This window comes from Coregonus lavaretus (assembly GCF_964263955.1).
Source record: "Coregonus lavaretus genome assembly, chromosome: 25".
NCBI lineage: Eukaryota > Metazoa > Chordata > Actinopteri > Salmoniformes > Salmonidae > Coregonus > Coregonus lavaretus.
Window position 1 is genome coordinate 17,484,499 of NC_140012.1, and position 19,479 is coordinate 17,503,977.

The 19,479-nt window shown below is 44.8% G+C and overlaps 1 protein-coding gene across 2 annotated transcripts in view; it reads left to right on the forward strand.

Annotated features, from left to right (window-relative positions):
- The window catches only part of LOC311101210 (protein phosphatase 1B-like), a 43,877-nt gene extending 30,257 nt beyond the window's left edge, over positions 1–13,620 (forward strand). Inside the window, exons 3-8 of one of the 2 annotated variants that reach the window (XM_084142315.1) lie at positions 7,411–7,584; positions 7,712–7,885; positions 7,969–8,086; positions 8,334–8,445; positions 8,673–8,730; positions 9,319–10,913. In XM_084142315.1, the coding sequence (XP_083998441.1) occupies positions 7,411–7,584; positions 7,712–7,885; positions 7,969–8,086; positions 8,334–8,445; positions 8,673–8,730; positions 9,319–9,801 (1,119 nt within the window). In that variant the 3' untranslated portion in view covers positions 9,802–10,913. The other variant, XM_084142316.1, reaches the window with a different exon arrangement.
- Positions 13,621–19,479: the final 5,859 nt, after the last annotated feature.

The following is a 19,479-nucleotide window of genomic DNA, read 5'->3' on the forward strand; positions in this document are numbered from 1 at the left end:
TACCATTGAAAGTATAGACTGATCATGTCTTTGTCAGTGGGCAAACGTACAAAATCATACTTTTTTCCCTCACTGTATATAATCTCATCAATCTACACACAATACCCCATAATGAGAATGTTGTTTCTCATGGTCTGAGTCCTTTAGGTGCCTTTTGGCAAACTCCAAGCGGGCTGTCATGTGCCTTTTACTGAGGAGTGGCTTCCGTATGGCCACATAAAGGCCTGAGTGCTGCAGAGATTGCTGTCCTTCTGGAAGGTTCTCCCATCTCCACAGAGGAACTCTGGAGCTTTTTCAGAGTGACCATCGGGTTCTTGGTCACTTCCCTGACCAAGGCCCTTCTCCCCTGATTGCTCAGTTTGGCCGGGCGGCCTGCTGTAGTAAGAGTCGTGGTGGTTCCAAACTTATTCCATTTAAGAATGATGGATGCCTCTGTGTTCTTGGGGACCTTCAATGCTGCATAAATGTTTTGGTACCCTTCCCCAGATCTGTGCCTCGACACAATCCTGTCTCTGCGCTCTATGGACAATTCCTTCGACCTTATGGCTTGGTTTTTGCTCTGACATGCACTGTCAACTGTGGGACCTTTATATAGACAGGTGTGTGCCTTTCCAAATCATGTCCAATCAGTTGAATTTACCACTGGTGGACTCCAATCAAGTTGTAGAAACATCTCAAGGATGATCAATGGAAAAATGATGCACCTGAGCTCAATTTCGAGTCTCATAGCAAAGGGTCTGAATACTTACGTAAATAAGGTATTTCTGTTTTTTAAAAATTATACATTTAAAAAAACAATCTAAAAACCTGTTTTCGCTTCGTCATTATGGGGCATTGTGTGTAGATTGACGGGAAAATTTTGTATTTAATACATTTTAGAGTAAGGCTGTAATGTAAAATGTGGAATAAGTCAAGGGGTCTGAATACTTTCCGAATGCACTCCAGTCTCAAATCTCTTGAAGACTGAAACAGGTTTCCCTCAAGAATTTCCCTGTATTTAGCGACATCCATCATTCCTTCAATTCTGACCAGTTTCCCAGTCCCTGCCGATGGAAAAACATCCCCACAGCATGATGCTGCCACCACCATGCTTGGATGGTGTTCTCGGGGTGATGAGAGGTGTTGGGTTTGCGCCAGACATTTTACTTGATGGCCAAAACGCTCAATTTTAGTCTAATCTGACTAGAGTACCTTCTTCCATATGTTTGGGGAGTCTCCCACATGCCTTTTGGCGAACACCAAACATGTTTGCTTATTTTTGTCTTTAAGCGATGGCTTTTTTCTGGCCACTCTTCCGTAAAGCCCAGCTCTGTGGATTGTACGGCTTAAAGTGGTCCTATGGACAGATACTCCAGTCTCCGCTGTGGAGCTTTGCATCTCCTTCAGGGTTATCTTTGGTCTCTTTGTTGCCTCTCAGATTAATACCCTCCTTGCCTGGTCTGTGAGTTTTGGTGGGCGGCCCTCTCTTGGCAGGTTTGTTGTGGTGCCATATTCTTTCCATTTTTTAATAATGGATTTAATGGTGCTCTGTGGAATGTTCAAAGTTTCAGATTTTTTTATAACCCAACACTGATCTGTACATGGTGCCGCTTGCTTGGTGGTGCCCCTTGCTTAGTGGTGTTGCAGACTCTGGGGCCTTTCAGAACAGGTGTGTGTGTGTGTATATATACTGAGATCATGTGACAGATCATGTGACACTTAGATTGCACACAGGTGGAATCTTGATGATTATGGCTTACAGCTCATGAAAACCCCAAATGCAGTATCTCAGAAAATTAGATTATGACATAAGACCAGTGAAAAAAGGAAATGTAATACAGACATGGCCTTGGCCTTCTGAAAAGTATGTTCTTGTACATGCAGTCAGTACTTGGTTGGGGCTCCTTTTGCATGAATCACTGCATCTATGCGGCGTGGCATGGAGTCGATCAGCCTGTGGCACTGCTGAGGTGTTATGGAAGCCCAGGTTGCTTCAAAATACGGCCTTCAGCTCGTCTGCATTGTTGGGTCTCGTGTCTCATCTTCCTCTTGACAATACCCCATAAATTCTCTATGGGGTTCAGATCAGGCGCGTTTGCTGGCCAATCAAGCACAGTAGTCCCATGGTCATTGAACCAGGTATTGGTACCTTTGGCAGTGTGGGCAGGTGCCAAGTCCTGCTGGAAAATGAAATCAGCATCTCCATAAAGCTTGTCAGCAGAAGGAAGCATGAAGTGCTCTAACATTTCCTGGTAGACGGCTGAGTTGACTTTGGACTTGATGAAACACAGTGGACCAACACCAGAAGATGACATGGCTCCCCAAATCATCACTGACTGTGGAAACTTCACACTGGACTTCAAGCAACTTGGATTATGTGCCTCTCCACTCTTCCTCCAGACTCTGGGACCTTGATTGCCAAATGAAATGCAAAATGTACTTTCATCTGAAAAGAGGACTTTGGACCACTGAGCGACAGACCAGTTACTTTTCTCCTTAGCCCAGGTAAGACGCTTCTGACGTTGCCTCTGGTTCAGGAGTGGCTTGACACGAGGAATGCGACAGTTGTAGCCCATTTCCTGGATACGTCTGTGCGTGGTGGCTCTTGATGCACTGACTCCTGCCTCAGTCCACTCCTTGTGAAGCTCCCCCACATTTTTGAATGGCCTTTGCTTGACAATCCTCTCAAGGCTCCTGTTATCCCTGTTGCTTGTGCACCTTTTCCTACCACACTTCTTCCTTCCACTCGACTTTCCATGAATATGCTTGGATACAGCACTCTGTGAACAGCCAGCTTCTTTAGCAATTATCTTTTGAGGCATTCCCTCCTTGTGGAGGGTGTTGATGACTGTCTTCTGCACAACTGTCAAGTCAGCAGTCTTCTCCATGATTGTGAAGCCTACTGAACTGGACTGAGAGACCATTTAAAGGCTAAGGAAACCTTTGCAGGTGTTTTGAGTTAGTTAGCTGATGAGTGTGACACCTTGAGTCTACAATATTGAACTTTTCCACAATATTCAAATTTATTGAGCTGCACCTGTATCTTTGAAACAAGTAATTTTTTTAATTTCACTAGACCAATTTGGACTATTTGTGAATGTCCATTACATTAAATCCAAATGAAAATCAATTTAAATTACAGGTTGTAATGCAACAAAATGGGAAGAACGCCAAGTGGGATGAATACTTTTGCAAGGCACTGTATCCCTACACTGGTACAATATGCAGTGCCTTGCAGAAGTATAATATAATATGCCATTTAGCATAGTATTCAGGCCCCTTGGATTTCTTCACATTTTATTGTGTTACAAAGTGGGATTACAATGGATTTGTCCTTTTTTTGTCAACAATATACACAAAATACTCTAAGATTTGTTTGAAAGCAGTAGCCATATCTAGGAAAACCAAATTGCCAAAGGCTGGGCCTAATATAGTGTATAAGAGGTCATACAATAAGTTTTGTAGCGATTCCTATGTTTTTGATGTAAAGAATATGTTGGTCCATGGTGTGTAATGAGGAGCAAACAGACACTGCACTTGACACATTTATGAAATTGCTTATTCCAGTTACTAATAAGCATGCACCCATTTAAGAAAATGACTGTAAAAGCTGTTAAATTCCCGTGGATTAATAAGGAATTTAAAAATGGTATGGTTGAGAGGGATGAGGCAAAAGGAATGGCAAATAAGTCTGGCTGCACAACCGATTGGCAAATGTATTGCAAATTGAAAAATCATGTGACTAAACTGAATAAAAAGAAGAAGAAACAACACTATGAAACAAGGATAAATGACAAAGAATTATAGTAAAAAGCTTTGGAGCTCCTTAAATGACATTTTTGGAAAAAAGGCAAACTCAGCTCCATCATTCATTGAATCAGATGGCTCATTCATCACAAAACCAACTGATATTGCCAACTACTTAAATTTTTTCATTGGCAAGATTTACAAACTTAGGTATGACATACCAGCAACAATTGCTGACACTACACATCCAAATATATCTGACCCAAATTATGAAAGACAAGCATTGTAATTTTGAATTCCGTAAAGTGAGTGTGGAAGTGGTGAACAAATTATTGTTGTCGATTTAACAATGACAAGCCACCGGGATCTGACAACTTGGATGGAAAATTGCTGAGGATAATAGCGGACGAGATTGCCACTCCTACTTGCCATATTTTCAATTTCAGCCTACAAGAATGTGTGTGCCCCCAGGCTTGGAGGGAAGCAAAAGTCATTCCGCTACCTAAGAATAGTAAAGCCACTTTTACTGGCTCAAACAGCTGACCAATTAGCCTGTTACCACCAACCCTTAGTAAACTATTGGAAAAAATGGTGTTTGACCAGATACAATGCTATTTTACTGTAAACAAATTGACAACAAACTTTCAGCTTGCTTATAGAGAAGGACATTCAACACCATTGTACCCTCCAAGCTCATTAAGCTCAAGGCCCTGGGTCTGAACCCCGCCCTGTGCAACTGGGTCTTGGACTTCCTGACGGACCGCCCCCAGGTGGTGAAGGTAGGAAACAACATCTCCACTTCGCTGATCCTCAACACTGGGGCCCCACAAGGGTGCGTGCTCAGCCCACTCCTGTACTCCCTGTTCACCCATGACTGCGTGGCCATGCACGCCTCCAACTCAATCATCAAGTTTGCAGATGACACAACAGCTTCAAGTTCCTTGACGTACACATCACTGACAAACTGAAATGGTCCACCCACGCAGACAGTGTGGTGAAGAAGGTGCAACAGAGCCTCTTCAACCTCAGGAGGCTGAAGAAATGTGGCTTGGCACCTAAAACCCTCACAAACTTTTACAGATGCACAATTGAGAGCATCCTGTCGGGCTGTATCACCGCCTGGTACGGCAACTGCACCGCCCGCAACCGCAGGGCTCTCCAGAGGGTGGTGCGGTCTGCCGAACACATTACCGGGGGCAAACTACCCGTCCTCCAAGACACCTACAGCACCCCATGTCACAGGAAGGCCAAAAAGATCATCAAGGACAGCAACCACCCGAGCCACTGCCTGTTCACCCCGCTATCATCCAGAAGGTGAGGTCAGTACAGGTGCATCAAAGCTGGGACCGAGAGAATGAAAAACCGCTTCTATCTCAAGGCCATCAGACTGTTAAATAGCCATCACTAGCACATTAGAGGCTGCTGCTGCCTATTGAAATCACTGGGCACTTTAAGAAATGGAAAACTACTCATGTCATATGTGTATATACTGTATTCTATTCTATAATATTCTACTGTATCTTAGTCCATGCCGCTCTGTCATTGCTTGTCCATATATGTATATATTCTTAAATTCCATTCCTTACTAGATTTGTGTGTATTGGGTATATGTTTTGAAATTGTTAGATATTACTTGTTAGATATTACTGCGCTGTCGGAGCTAGAAGCACAAGCATTTCGCTACACCCGCAATAACATCTGCTATACACGTGTATTTGACAAATACAATTTAATTTGATTTGAATGGAAGCCTCTCAAACATAATCCAGGTAGAATCAGGAATTCCCCATGGCAGCTGTCTAGGCCTCTTGCTTTTTTCCATCCATCTTTACTAACGACATGCCACTGGCTTTGAGTAAAGCCATTGTGTTTATGTACGCGGATGTCTCAACACTATACACGTCAGCTACTACAGCAACTGAAATAACTGCAACACTTAACAAAGAGTTGCAGTTAGTTTCGGAATGGGTGGCAAGGAATAAGTTAGTCCTGAATATTACCAAAACTTTAAGCATTGCATTTAGGTCAAATCAGTCACTAAACCCTAAACCTCAACTACATCTCGTAATGAATAATGTGAAAATTGAGCAAGTTGAGGTGACTAAACTGCTTGGAGTAACCCTGGATCATAGACTGTCATGGTCAAAGCATATTGATACAACAGTAGCTAAGATGGGGAGAAGTATATCCATAATTAAGTGCTGCTCTGCCTTCTTAACAACACTATAAACAAGGCAGGTCCTACAGGCCCTAGTTTTGTCGCACCTAGACTACTGTACAAAGAGGTACTTGGGAAAATTGCAGTTGGCTCAGAACAGGGCAGCACGGCTGGCCCTTAAAAGTACACATAGAGATTGACTTCATCACTGCTTGTTTTTGTGAGAGGTGTCGACGAGCAGAATGTACCGAGCTGTCTGTTTTGGAATACTGGCACACAGCTCGGACACCCATGCACACCCCACAAGACATGCCACCAGAGGTCTCTTCACAGTCCCCAAGTCCATAACTGACTATGGGAGGCACACAGTACTACATAGAGCCATGACTACATGGAACTCTATTCCACATCAGGTAACTGATGCAAGCAGTAGAATCAGATTTTTTAAAAACAGGTAAAAATACACCTTGTGGAACAGCGGGACTGTGAAGACACACACACAGACACATACATATAGACACTCACTCTACACACACGTACACATGGATGTTGTATTGTAAATATGTGATAGTGGAGTAGTGGCCTGAGGGAACACACTAAATGTATTGGGTACAGTGTTATGAAATATAATGTAATGTAATATTTTTAATTGTATATAACTGCCTTAATGTTGCAGGACCCCAGGAAGAGTAGCTGTTGCCTTGGCAGCAGCTAATGGGGATCCTTAATAAATACAAATACGGTGCGTGTGATAAATAAAATACATTATTTCGGAAATACACACCCGCCAATTTCATTCCACTAAATTATGTAAATTAGCCTATAGATTTTCAAGCATGGTGGTGGCTGCATCATGGTATGGGTATGCTTGACATCGGTAAATACTGGGGAGTTTTTCAGGATAAAAATGAATGGGATAGGGCAAAGCACAGGCAAAATCCTAGACCAAAACCTGCTTCAGTCTGCTTTACGCCAGACACTGGGAGAGGAATTCACCTTTCAGCATTACAATAACCTATAACACAAGGCCAAATCTACAATGAAGTTTCTTACCAAGAAGACATGGAATGTTCCTAAGTGGCCAAGTTACAGTTTTGACCTAAATCTGCTTGAAATACTATGGCAAGACTTGAAAATTACATTTTATTTATTTAATTGTTATTTATCTTTTAAAAAAAGATTAACAAAAAATGACAAATCCACTTTAATCCCACTTTATATCACAATAAAATGTGAAGAAGTTCAAGGGGTCTGAATACGTTTGCAAGGCACTACTTTTGAAAGGGGGGGGAGAGGGAGGATGGTTGAGAGTGGTATATTCTACTCGGGTACAATATACTGAGTGAGAGGGAGGGAAAGAGAGAGGGTGGGAGTGATGGAGAGACAGCCCATTAGGGGATCAGTTTGAGCTAGGCAATGTGCATCCTCTAACCTTGATCATGTAATGAGTAGTTATTTAGAATGCAAGGTAATTTGTAGCTCATCAGCCTCTATCTCAAATGCATACATTCTATTTCTCGCTGTAGGACCACAAGCCGTGTAACCCCAGAGAGAAGGAGCGTATCCAGAATGCAGGGGGGTCAGTGATGATCCAGAGGGTCAATGGTTCCCTGGCCGTGTCCAGAGCCCTGGGGGACTATGACTACAAGTGTGTGGATGGGAAGGGTCCCACAGAACAACTGGTCAGCCCAGAGCCAGAGGTGTGTGTATTTAAAATGCCTTTATTACTGTGGCACAGCTTTAAAGTAAACTCTAGTTCTTTCTCCTTCTTGAGGTGTGTGTGTGTGTGTGATCTCTCCAGCTGAGGTGTGTGTGTTCCTCCCCCAGGTGTGTGTGTTAGAGCGTGCTGCAGAGGGGGATGAGTTTGTGGTGCTGGCGTGCGATGGGATCTGGGACGTGATGTCCAACGAGGAGCTGTGTGAGTTCGTCAGGTCCCGGCTACAAGTGTTTGATGATCTGGAAAGAGTCTGCACTGCCGTGGTGGACACCTGTCTGCACAAGGTACATCCACACTCTAACCCACACTCTAACCCATGCTCTAACCGACAATCTAAGCCTCGTTCTCTGTATGTGTGTGTCTCCAGGGCAGCAGAGATAACATGAGTGTGGTGTTGGTGACTTTACCGGGAGCTCCCAAGGTGTCTGAGGAAGCCCTGAAGAAAGAGGAGGAACTGGACAAATACCTGGAGACACGTGTAGAGGGTGAGAACACACACATATACACACCCATCCTTTCTAAGAGCTTGGACACACTGCGCCGACGAATGGCTAATAGCAGCGGGTGGCTGTCGCCACGGTGTGTTAAAGTGACCACCTGTTGGGTGTCGATGAGCAGTGGCTGTTTTAACATGTAGAATCGTCGGGATATGACGGCCGATATTCTGGTCAGATGCAACTGGCCGTCCATTATTATGTTGTGTTTCCACTCTAATCCTGTGTCTGTCTCTAGATTTGCTGGGTGGCTGTGGAGAGGAGGGGATTCCTGACCTGGTGTCTGTTCTGAGGAGCATCTCCTCTGAGAACATCCCCAACCTTCCGCCTGGAGGAGGCCTGGCCAGCAAGTAAATGCTACACACACACACACACACACACACACACACACACACACACACTGAAGAAAACTACTTTATTGTCAATTTTCTTTTCAGATCACAGAAATGTCTCACCCTTCTTACTTCATGAAAGTATGAGAGACTGTCATGATTTATTGATCCAACTTTTCAATCAAGCTTCACACAAGCACACAAATGAGAATGTCTCTAATGTGTGTGTGTGTGTGTGTGGTCAGGCGCAGTGTGATCGAGGCGGTGTACAGCAGGCTGAACCCACAAAGAGAAGAGGAAGGGGTGAGTAACTCTTCTTTGACCTCTCACCCCTGACCTCCCACCTCCACAAAGACCCACTCCAGCCCACAATGACCCACTCCAGCCCAGTCACAACAGCACCACTCTTCTGGGCTGGGGTGTGAATGGGCTTCGAGGACCGTCAAATACCAAACATGATCAAAATTGAATATTTCATCTAGAGTCGAGACTTGGTTTCACATTACATGAATACTGCTCCCTGATGTTCCTTCCTACCGTGTCCCAACCTTTTAGAAAATCACACCAAAGTCCGGGACAGCTTATGAACATGAACTATTTGGCGTAGTCTAGTTTGTGTTTATTGTGTGATTGTGTTTGGGGTGTTGGAAGTTGTAGTGGGGAATGGGAAGGCACTGTTGTATTCTCCTCTCCCTCACTGGACAAAGACAATGTCACTACGGGTAGCTGGCTACAGGGGTAGGGGTAGTATGGTGTGAGAGAGTGTCTGAAGTGTGTGTGAGTGCCTGTGTGTGTTTGACACTGGTGTGTGTCTGACACTAGCGTGTGTGTGTGTGTGTGTGTGTGTGTGTGTGTGTGTGTGTGTGTGTGGCATGGTGTTGCCCTGGCCAGGCCTGTGCTGGAGGTGGAGGAGAGGAGGAGAGTGAGGAGGGAGGAGGCAGCAGTACGGCGACCAACCTCTTGGAGGCGCTGCGTCAGTTCCGCCTGCACCACCGGGGGCAGTATCGCTCGGTGCTGGAGGAAGCCCTGGCCGTCTACCGTCTGCCTGGGGAGAATACAGCCGACACGGGGGAGGAATCCTCCTCCTTTACCGCAGACGATCTCCCTGACTCCCCCCGGCCCTCACCCCCCTCTCCCCCTCCCTCACCCGTCGTCATCGAGACGCCCGACCCCCCGGAGGCAGAGAAAAGCAAAGACACGCCCTCTCCATCAGCGCCGGCAGACATCGACCAACAACCACCTCCGGCTGTAGACATCGACCAATCAGAACCTCCAGCGGTAGACAGTGACCAACCAGAACCTCCAGCGGCAGACCTCGTCCCACTATATCCTCCAGCTGCTGACCTTGGCCAACCAGATCCTCCCCCCTCCTAATTCACCTCTGATCTCTGATGTTGTGGTTGTCCCCTACCCCAATCCAGCCTAGTCTAGTCCATGCGTGCTCTCACAGCGTCTAGTCCATCCGTGCTCTCACAGACGCCATAATGGGTAGATACAAAGATGAGTCGTCTAAGTCTATGGACCGATCATGTCTGGACCTCTACCTGACAGAGAGAGAAGATCTACTGGACTGTCCATATAAAAACACAAGTTCCCATAAACCACCTGTACCTGTTTGCACAGTACACACACACACACACGCGCACAACACACTCTTTCTCTGTCTGTGTCTGTCTGTGTGTCTCTGTCTGTCTGTCCGTCCGAGAGAGAGAGAGGTCTTAGCAGCCAGCTGAGCTGTGTGTGTTTGATAGAATGTGTTTTTAAGGTGTGTGCACTACAGTACTGTAACTACTTCAAAATTCTGGAACAGTATACAAAGTTCAAAAAACCAAAGTAAAAAAGTGTGTGTCATTGTATTTCTAAAGACTGAGTTGTTTTTCTCTCTGATGAATGGTGGCACTTACTGTTTGCAACAAGGCACAATATGATAAAGGTATGCATGAGTGTGTGTGTGTGTGTGTAGGCTGAATCTGTTCCATACAGCAATATGTGAATTAATAAAATAATCAATAAAAGTTATTTGAATTAATAATAATGCTAAGATCTGTCCATCTGATTTGGTTTGTCTCTTGACTGTCAGATTTGGTCTGTGTCTGTCTGACTGTTATGGTATATGATAACTTTTTGCTGTAAACATTCCATTGTGGGTCTAAAATTGCTCTTCATGTCCTGAATAGTGTGCAGTGAATTCCTACTACATGGCATCATGGCATTTATAGCGTAATCTACAAATGTTCTATTCTTGACAAAAAGCCTATTACAGGCTGTAGCCTAGTATAAGAATTGGGATACAGCCGGTCTTTCAGTAGGCCACCATCAGGTGAGTCCAAGATCGACTTATCCCACAGATTGACCCACATACCGACCCCTCACATTCTCAGCTCCTGATCCACTTGCACACCCACTTCTCAACATCAATACGTAAATAACATCAGTTTTATATTGTATGTACAATGGCGCCTCATAAACATTTCTCTCTCTATCTCTCTCAGTGTGATCTGGAGGACCCCTGGTAGTCGTGGTAACTGCGACCCCGGTCTCCTCCTGTGATTGGTCTAGCCACCCAGAGGGGGAGTTGCCTCCTCCACGTGCCCAGTGGACAACGTGTGTGTGCGTGCGTGAGAGGATGAATACACACACCCACACACACACACTCTGCTTTTCCTCGGGAGGAGTGTGTTTTTGGAGGTGATGCGGTTGTTTTAAGGACTGATGAAGCGTCTGGATGGTAGATAAATTTTACCATCCAGGTTTTCTGGTGTTTTTTTTTTTTTTTTTTGATGTTGTTGACATTGATCACCTGACTACACACGGACATGAGGACCTGGGGTGTATTTGTGTGTGTGTGAAAGAAAAAGTTTGGAGGTGGGGACTGGGACCCAGACTGGTTCAATCTGGTACTTGTCTTGGACTCTGTGCTGCCTGACAACCCCAACCGCCCAAACACGCACAACACACACACACCCCTCCCTTCAACCTTACACACCATGCCCTGCACATGCATGCATGTCTCTCTCTCTCTCTCTCTCTCTCTCTCTCTCTCTCTCTCTCTCTCTCTCTCTCTCTCTCTCTCTCTCTCTCTCTCTCTCTCTCTCTCTCTCTCTCTCTCTCTCTCTCTCTCTCTCACCCCTCCCTTCAACCTTACACACCATGCCCTGCGCATGCATGTATCTCTTTCTTTCTCTCTCTCACACACAGAGGGTGGGGGGTCCACGTGCTACATGTTGATGGTTATACAACCCCCCTATCCCTCACAACCCCCTCTGCTCCACGCCACAGCTACTGGACAGGTATTGGTTAAAACTGATCCCACCTGACCCCCTATGCTCCACGCCACACATACTGGATGGTATTGGTTCAAACTGATCCCACCTGACCGCCTCTGATTGGTTCCTGCTGATTTATTTTCTCTGTTTGTTGTCAGATAAACGAAGGAGAAGAGCGGTAAATCCCAAACCAGTCCCATCCACTCGCTCCAATGCCCTCGATTTGCAACGCTGCTGGCTTCACAGCAAAGTAGTATTCCAACACGCACCACAAAGTGCAATTTCATTTTTTTTCAATTGAAAAGGAGTGCCTAATGATATGGTACGTGCATTTTTTTTTGTGACGCAGTGAAATGCATCCCAAATTAAATGTTCAACTTTTACTGTGGTTTAAATCTCGTTAAACAACGGGGAATTTCTCAATTTGAATTACCACACCGACTCCCATCCGCTCAGCTCACCTCACCAGATCAAAGCATGATCAATAGTTAACCTGATCACTTTGATCAAAAACAGACCTCTCCTGGACCCCACCGTCTCACCTACTCCGCTCTGCTCATCTGATCAAAGCAGGATCAATAGTTAACCTTGGCCCGGTTTCCCAAAAGCATCTTAAGGCTAAGCTCATCGTTAGAACCTTTGTAGGAGCGTCGTTAAATCTCAGAGCTGTTTCCCAAAACCATCGTTATTAACGTTGCACTTGAAGACGCTCGTAATCTAATGCCTGCATCAGACCACCTCAGAACAGCTAAGTGTGTCATTAGATGCTTTTTTGCCCTCCCGTGTCACTTTATACACAGAAGATCTCCGCTAAACATACAATCACATGGTTTATCAGTCTCTGTGACCACCGATAACTTCAGAACAAAGTTGCCAATGTCTTTGCAATTAATACAAACAGTGGGAAGCGACATATAAAAATATGCTTCAAATGAAAACCGAGATGACTGCGTTAAAATATAAACAGTAGGCTATATGCCTATTTTAATCATTGAAATACATTTCATGTTCAATCAATTGAGTTCTATTTTTCTACTTGTAGGCTACTGTCTGTAATTTGTTTCAATATATTTCATGATGTGTAGCCTAACAAATCGGTGATATAGTGCATTTGTTGTTGGGTAAGCATTATAGAATAAGCCGCTTCGATATTTGCAGCCATAGGTGGTAATATCTCTAGGAGCTGATCCGTCGTCAGTTTTGTGAAATAATTATTATGTTAAGGAAATATTTGAATGGAGTAAGCTGATCCGAGAGCAGCACTCGCTTTCGATCCTATCTGTATCAACACATGCTCCAACGATGCACTTAGCGACCGTTCTCTACGCATGGTGTTTTGGAAACGCATTTGACATCTTCGGCCGTTGGCCTAAGATCCATCGCTATCGGGAAACCGGGCCCAGATCACATTGAGCAACATTCACGCGTAGCTGTTGATTTTACGGAGTAAAGCTAAAGTAGAATTCAAATCAGTCTCTGTAAAATAGGAAATATAGAGTTGTTTAAGAATATTTAGGAACTTTAGCTAAATCTTTGATCCTGCTTTGTGACATCACCCCCTGGTTGGCCGCCAGATGCCCTACTCCACAATGTGACGTCATCATAGACTGCAGGGCAACTTCCTGGTTACAGAAATCACCAACACAATTCAAATTTGCCAAAACTGACTATTGACTCTTCCCAATGTGGTCAGCCTTCTTGGCAGATAAAAATGTTGTTACTGTTGTCTTTAAAGCAGAGTGCTGCCCCATTGTGTATGATGATGTCATATTGTGGAGTGTACCTTTAATTCAGGTAGAGTCCCAGTGTTAATCCTGTGTACCTGGTTCAGACTACATCGGTAATGTTTGTATTTGCTGTTGTTTGATTGCACTCACATTTGATTACAGAAAGCGTCTATATATGAAATAAAATACCTGCCAAGGAACAGTGGTCAGTGTCTCTGGATTGTGTGTGTCTGTGTCTGCTTTAGCATATGACTGTGCATTCTGATTTTCTATTTTTCAGGAAGTGGACACCCTGTTTGTTTATTTCTTACACCATTCCATTTAAATCCATGAGGGACAGTGAATGAGGGAGAATCAAACTGCAGCCCCTCTCTCCCTTCCCCCCATACCCTCGTCTAATCCCCCTCTGTCTCATCACTTCATCATAATCTCCAATCACAATCGCACATCTTTAAAGTTTGAGCTGGATTAGGGCATTATGGGTCGTCTGGGTGTGTTTTTTTTCTCTGGGGGGGGGGGGGGGGGGGGGGTGGTGGTGGTTATTTTGGTGATGGGTTACTTCTGCTATTGATGACTGCTTTTATACATCCTCCTTTCAATGTATCTGCTTCTCATGAACACACCATCTCCGCTGGCAGAGGTACAGTGCATTCGGAAAGTATTCAGACCCCTAGATTTTTTTCGCATTTTGTTACATTACAGCCTTATTCAAAAAAAAAAAAATAACATTTTATTCTCATCAATCTACACACAATGCCCCATAATGACAAACCAAAAACAGGTTTTTAGAAATGTTAGTGAATGTATAAAAAATAAAATAAGAAATATAACATTTACATAAGTATTCAGTATTTGGGGAGTTTCTCCCATTCTTCTCTGCAGATCCTCTCAAACTCTCTCAGGTTGGATGGGGAGTGTCGCTACACAGCTATTTTCAGGTCTCTCCAGAGATGTTCAATCGGGTTCAAGTCCAGGCTCTGGCTGGGCCCCTCGAGGACATTGAGGCTTGTCCCAAAGCCACTCCTGCCTTGTCTTGGCTGTGTGCTTTAGGGCCGTTGTCTGGTTGGAAGGTGAACCTTCGCCCCAGTCTGAGGTTCTGAGCGCTCTGGAGCAGGTTTTCATCAAGGATCTCTCTGTACTTTGCTCCGTGCATCTTTCCCTCGATCCTGACTAGTCTCCCAGTCCCTGCCGCTGAAAAACATCCCCACAGCATGATGCTGCTACCACCATGCTTCACCGTAGGGATAGTGCCAGATTTCCTCCAGATGTGACGCTTAGCATTCAGGCCAAAGTGTTCAATCTTGTTTTCATCAGACCAGAGAATGTTGTTTCTCATGGTCAGAGTCCTTTAGGTGCCTTTTGGCAAACTCCAAGCGGGCTGTCATGTGCCTTTTACTGAGGAGTGGCTTCCGTCTGGCCACTCTACCATAAAGGCCTGATTGGTGGAGAGCTGCAGAGATTGTTGTCCTTCTGGAAGGTTCTCCCATCTCCACAGAGGAACGCTGGAGCTCTGTCAGAGTGACCATCGGGTTCTGGGTCACCTCCCTGACCAAGGCCCTTCTCCCCCGATTGTTCAGTTTGGCCGGGCAACCAGATCTAGGATGAGTCTTGGTGGTTCCAAACTTCTTCCATTTAAGAATGATGGAGGCCACTGTGTTCTTGGGGACCTTCAATGCTGCAGAATCTTTTTTGTACCCTTTCCCAGATCTGTGCCTCGACGCAATCCTGCCTCGGAGCTCTGCGGACAATTCCTTCGACCTCAACTGTTATATAGACAGGTGTGTGCCTTTCCAAATCATGTCCAATCAATTGAATTTACCACAGTTGACAGTGCATGTCAGAGCAAAAACCAAGCCATGAGGTTGAAGGAATTGTCAAGTTGTAGAAACAGCTCAAGGATGATCAATGGAAACAGGATGCACCTGAGCTCAATTTCGAGTCTCATAGCAAAGGGTCTGAAAACCTATGTAAATAAGGTATTTCTATTTCTATAAAAATGTCTAAAAACTAGTTTTCGCTTTGTCATTATGGGGTATTGTGTGTGGATTTGATGAGTGAAAAAAACACAATTTAATCAATTTTAGAATAAGGCTGTAACGTAACAAAATGTGGAAAAAGTCAAGGGGTCTGAACATTTTCCGAATGCACTGTATGAGGTGACAATGTCCTGCAATTCTTTGTGTTCTGGAGGGTCCTTCTACATATAGATGGTGTGTCACTGACAGCATATGATTTAGAGTGGGGCCATTTAGCAGATGACTGCTCTGCTCTGCTCTGACTGCTCAAATGGGTTAACACGATCCGGATTAGAGCAGATTATTTTACACACACACACACACACACAATGCTGCCCTCACTCCTCTCTCTAACCCTACTGTCCCCTCCCTCCAAAACTCCCTTTTCCTGTGCCCCTCTCGGGCCCTCCTTCCTCTTCCCATCTCTCGCTCCTTTTGTATAGGTCCTGTACTTTTTCCCCTGTACATTTCTCTCTCTCTCTCTCTGTCCCTTTCTTTTCTCCCTGTACTTACATTTTTCCTCCGACCCTCCTCATGTTCAACACTCTCGCTCCCTCTTTTCCTTACCCTCTTCTCTCTCCTTCTCTTTCTCCCTTTCCTCTGTTTCTCTTGCTTTGCCGATTTGTGAATACTGAAAACAGACAGCTGTAGACAGCTGTGTCTGTGTGTCCCTCCAGCTGTTTGTGTTTTTGGCTGCTGGTGTGTTTGTCAGGTCAGTTGTATGTGTTTGCCTCAACATACACCCACACACACTTAGCCATGAAAAACAACCTTGTTAATGTGATGTTACCACATTACTGGATAACGATTTAATCACAGAGTCAACATCTGCCCATCTCATCCTACCCTATCTCTCTCTCTCACGCACAAACACAGCTTGGATCAGAGACGAGGGGTTGTTTGGGAGGAAATATGATCTTGTGATTTTGTTTATACTGTAGGTGAGTGTTTGTGCTTTTGGGTGTGTGACGGGTGTTTGTGTGTGTAATTGGGTGGTAACTCCTCTCCGCTCTTTTTCCTCTTCATATTGATTTATTTAACCCTCATTTTACCAGGTAAATTGACTGAGAACACATTTTTATTTACAGCAACGACCTGGGGAATAGTTACAGGGTAGAGAAAGTGGGAAAGATTAGGTGACTTTGATGGTAAGAGGGCCAGATTGGACATTTAGTCAGAACACCCGTTTAACGTCCCATCTGAAAGACGGCACCTTACACAGGGCAATGTCCTGGGGCATTGGGAGATTTTTTTTACACCAGAGGAAAGAGTGCCTCCTACTGGCCCTCCAACACCACTTCCAGCAGCATCTGGTCTCCCATCTAGGGACCGAGCCTGCTTAGCTTCTGTGGCAAACCAGCAGTGGGATTCCGGGTGGTATGCAATATTGTTCTCCTGTTTAAATGTGCTGTATGTTCCTGTACAGTTCATATTTCTCTATGGGGAGATTGGGAACAATAGTTGTGTATTGAATAGAGAGTTAAGAAAGCCTTGAACCAGTCAGATATACAGCTATAAATACAGAACATTGATACCTGGTGTAGAAACCCTGGCGTACGTGTGTGTGTGTGTGTGTGTGTGTGTCGAGGAGAGACACACACCTACCTGGTGGTATTGTTCTGTTATAGAGACCCACCAGTCTGCTTTAGACACCACTCAGTCATGTAGTGGATCTGTGATCAACAGCTAAGGCATCTCAAGGAGTAATTGTGTTAGAGAGAGACAGAGAATGGAATGAATGGACACAGCCTTGACATATCCTGACCCAGAACATCCTGAGTGAATAAACCACCAACACATTGCTAGAGAATAGAGAAGCGCTACACACACTGTGACTGGGTTCAGACAGATCCATCTGCCTGTGGGGGTAATTGGCATTAATTGAGCCCATGCAGCGACCCCCCCCCGTTCACACTGACACATCTGCATGGGCCTGTGTGTGTATGTTTCAGCTTTTTTGTTTTCCCGGTTGTTTTTGTCGTTGTTCTTAGTGTCAATCACCGATCTGGTATATGGTTGTTTTTGGACAGGGCACAACAATCTCGACCCATCCCAAATCAACCCACAGACCTCATTGGCACTCCTGTAGATCTGAGAGGATTGGATAGGTACGATAGCTTAATCTTGCCCTCTGAAATCAAATCGCACTGTGTGATCTCTGCATCCCAAGGTAGTGGACACACTGGGCGCTCTGGACACAGACAAGCACACACACACACACACACACACACACACGTACCATTATTATTATGGTTAAAGAAACCTCAGGTCCAGGGTGTGACCTCTGTCCACTGTATCACCGGTAAGCAAAGTATGTTTTTCTAAGTGGTCTGCCAATGATATAAACCATTATTCTAATCACTGTTCTGCTTTATCATATGTATAATTTGAGTGTTAAGCCACACTACATTCTATTATAGTCAGATTATCATATCTAACATTTAGTCTGATAGACAAACAGATTCAGTTAGGCTCAGCCATATGTCATGGGCCCGGGTTTCCTGATAGCCATGGAACAGATGCTTACGAGTGTTTTGAAAGATAGAAAGATTTTATATAAAAATCTAATGGTGCTAGTTTTCTGGCCATCTGTGGCATCACATACTAAGTAGGAGCCAGGTGCAATCACGGCGTATATTTGGCTGAAAGTAGAGCACATACCTTGACAGGTTTCTCTTCTGAAAGATGTTACTGCCAAAGGTCCAATGGGAGACTTTGCACATCCTGTAACACTGGTGTAACACTGGTGTTTCAAAATGGGGGCATATCACATAACAGGACAAACTTTTTACAAACAAGAATATGGTTGAGCTGTTTTGCTATCAGAATGCCATGCAGTGAGCTTGTAGCCTACATCATCAAATAGTGAGCAGATGGGTGTTCATTCTAATCAAGAATTTTATGAAACCATAATAGTACAAGAATGCCCAGTTTGTAAGAGATGCACAAAACACCAATCTAGCCAAGGCTTAACATCTCAAACGTACATTTTTGTCATTTAGCACAGTGGTTCCCAAACTGCATGTGGTCGGCATGAACAGACATAAGACTTTAAAACTGCAAAATGTTCTCTGTACCCCATGACAAAATTTGTAGAATTGCAAGAAATGAGCTTTAAAATGGCAAAAAATAAAAAGTCTCAGTCCCATGGCAAAATGTATAGAATGGCATGGGATGTTCCCCAATGCTGGAATGGGGGCCTGAGTAAAAAAGTTTGGGAATTCGAGGTGAGGAGGGGTGGTGCTGTGAGATTATCTAAGATACTCTTTGAAGAGGTAGGGTTTCAGTTGTTTTCGGAAGATGGGCGTGGAGTCTGCTGTCCTAGCTTCAGGGGGAAACTGGTTCCACCATTGGGGTGTCAGGACAGAGAAGACCTTGGACTGGGCTGAGCGTGAGCTGTGCCCTTCCGTAGGGGTGGGAGGGCCAAGAGGCCAGAGGTGGCAGAATTGAGTGCTCGGGTTGGGGTGTAAGGTTTGAGCATAGCCTGAAGGTAGGGAAGGGCAGTTCCTCTTGCTGCTCTGTAGCCAAGTACCATGGACTTGTAGTGGACGCGAGCTTCGACTGGAAGCCAGTGGAGTTTGTGGAGGAGTGGTGTGACATGGGAAAACTTGAGAAGGTTGAACGCCAGGCGGTTTGCAGCGTTCTGGGTAAGTTGCAGAGGTTTGATGGCACAAGAGGGGAGCCCAGCGAGTTTCAGTAGTCCAGACAGGAGATAACAAGTGCCTGGATTAGGACCTGCGCCACTACCTGTCTGCGGTAGGGTCATACTCTACGGATGTTGTAGAGCATTAACCTGCAGGAGCGAGTCACTGCTTTGATGTTTGCAGAGAACGACAGGGTGTTGTCCAGGGTTATGTCAAGGTTCTTTGCGTACACATGCATACAGCACTACCCATTGTCTACAGTCGTGGTCAAAAGTTTTGAGAATGACACAAATACAAATTTTCACAAAGTCTGCTGCCTCGGTTTTTATGATGGCAATTTGCATATACTCCAGAATGTCATGAAGAGTGATCAGATGAATTCCAATTAATTGCAAAGTCC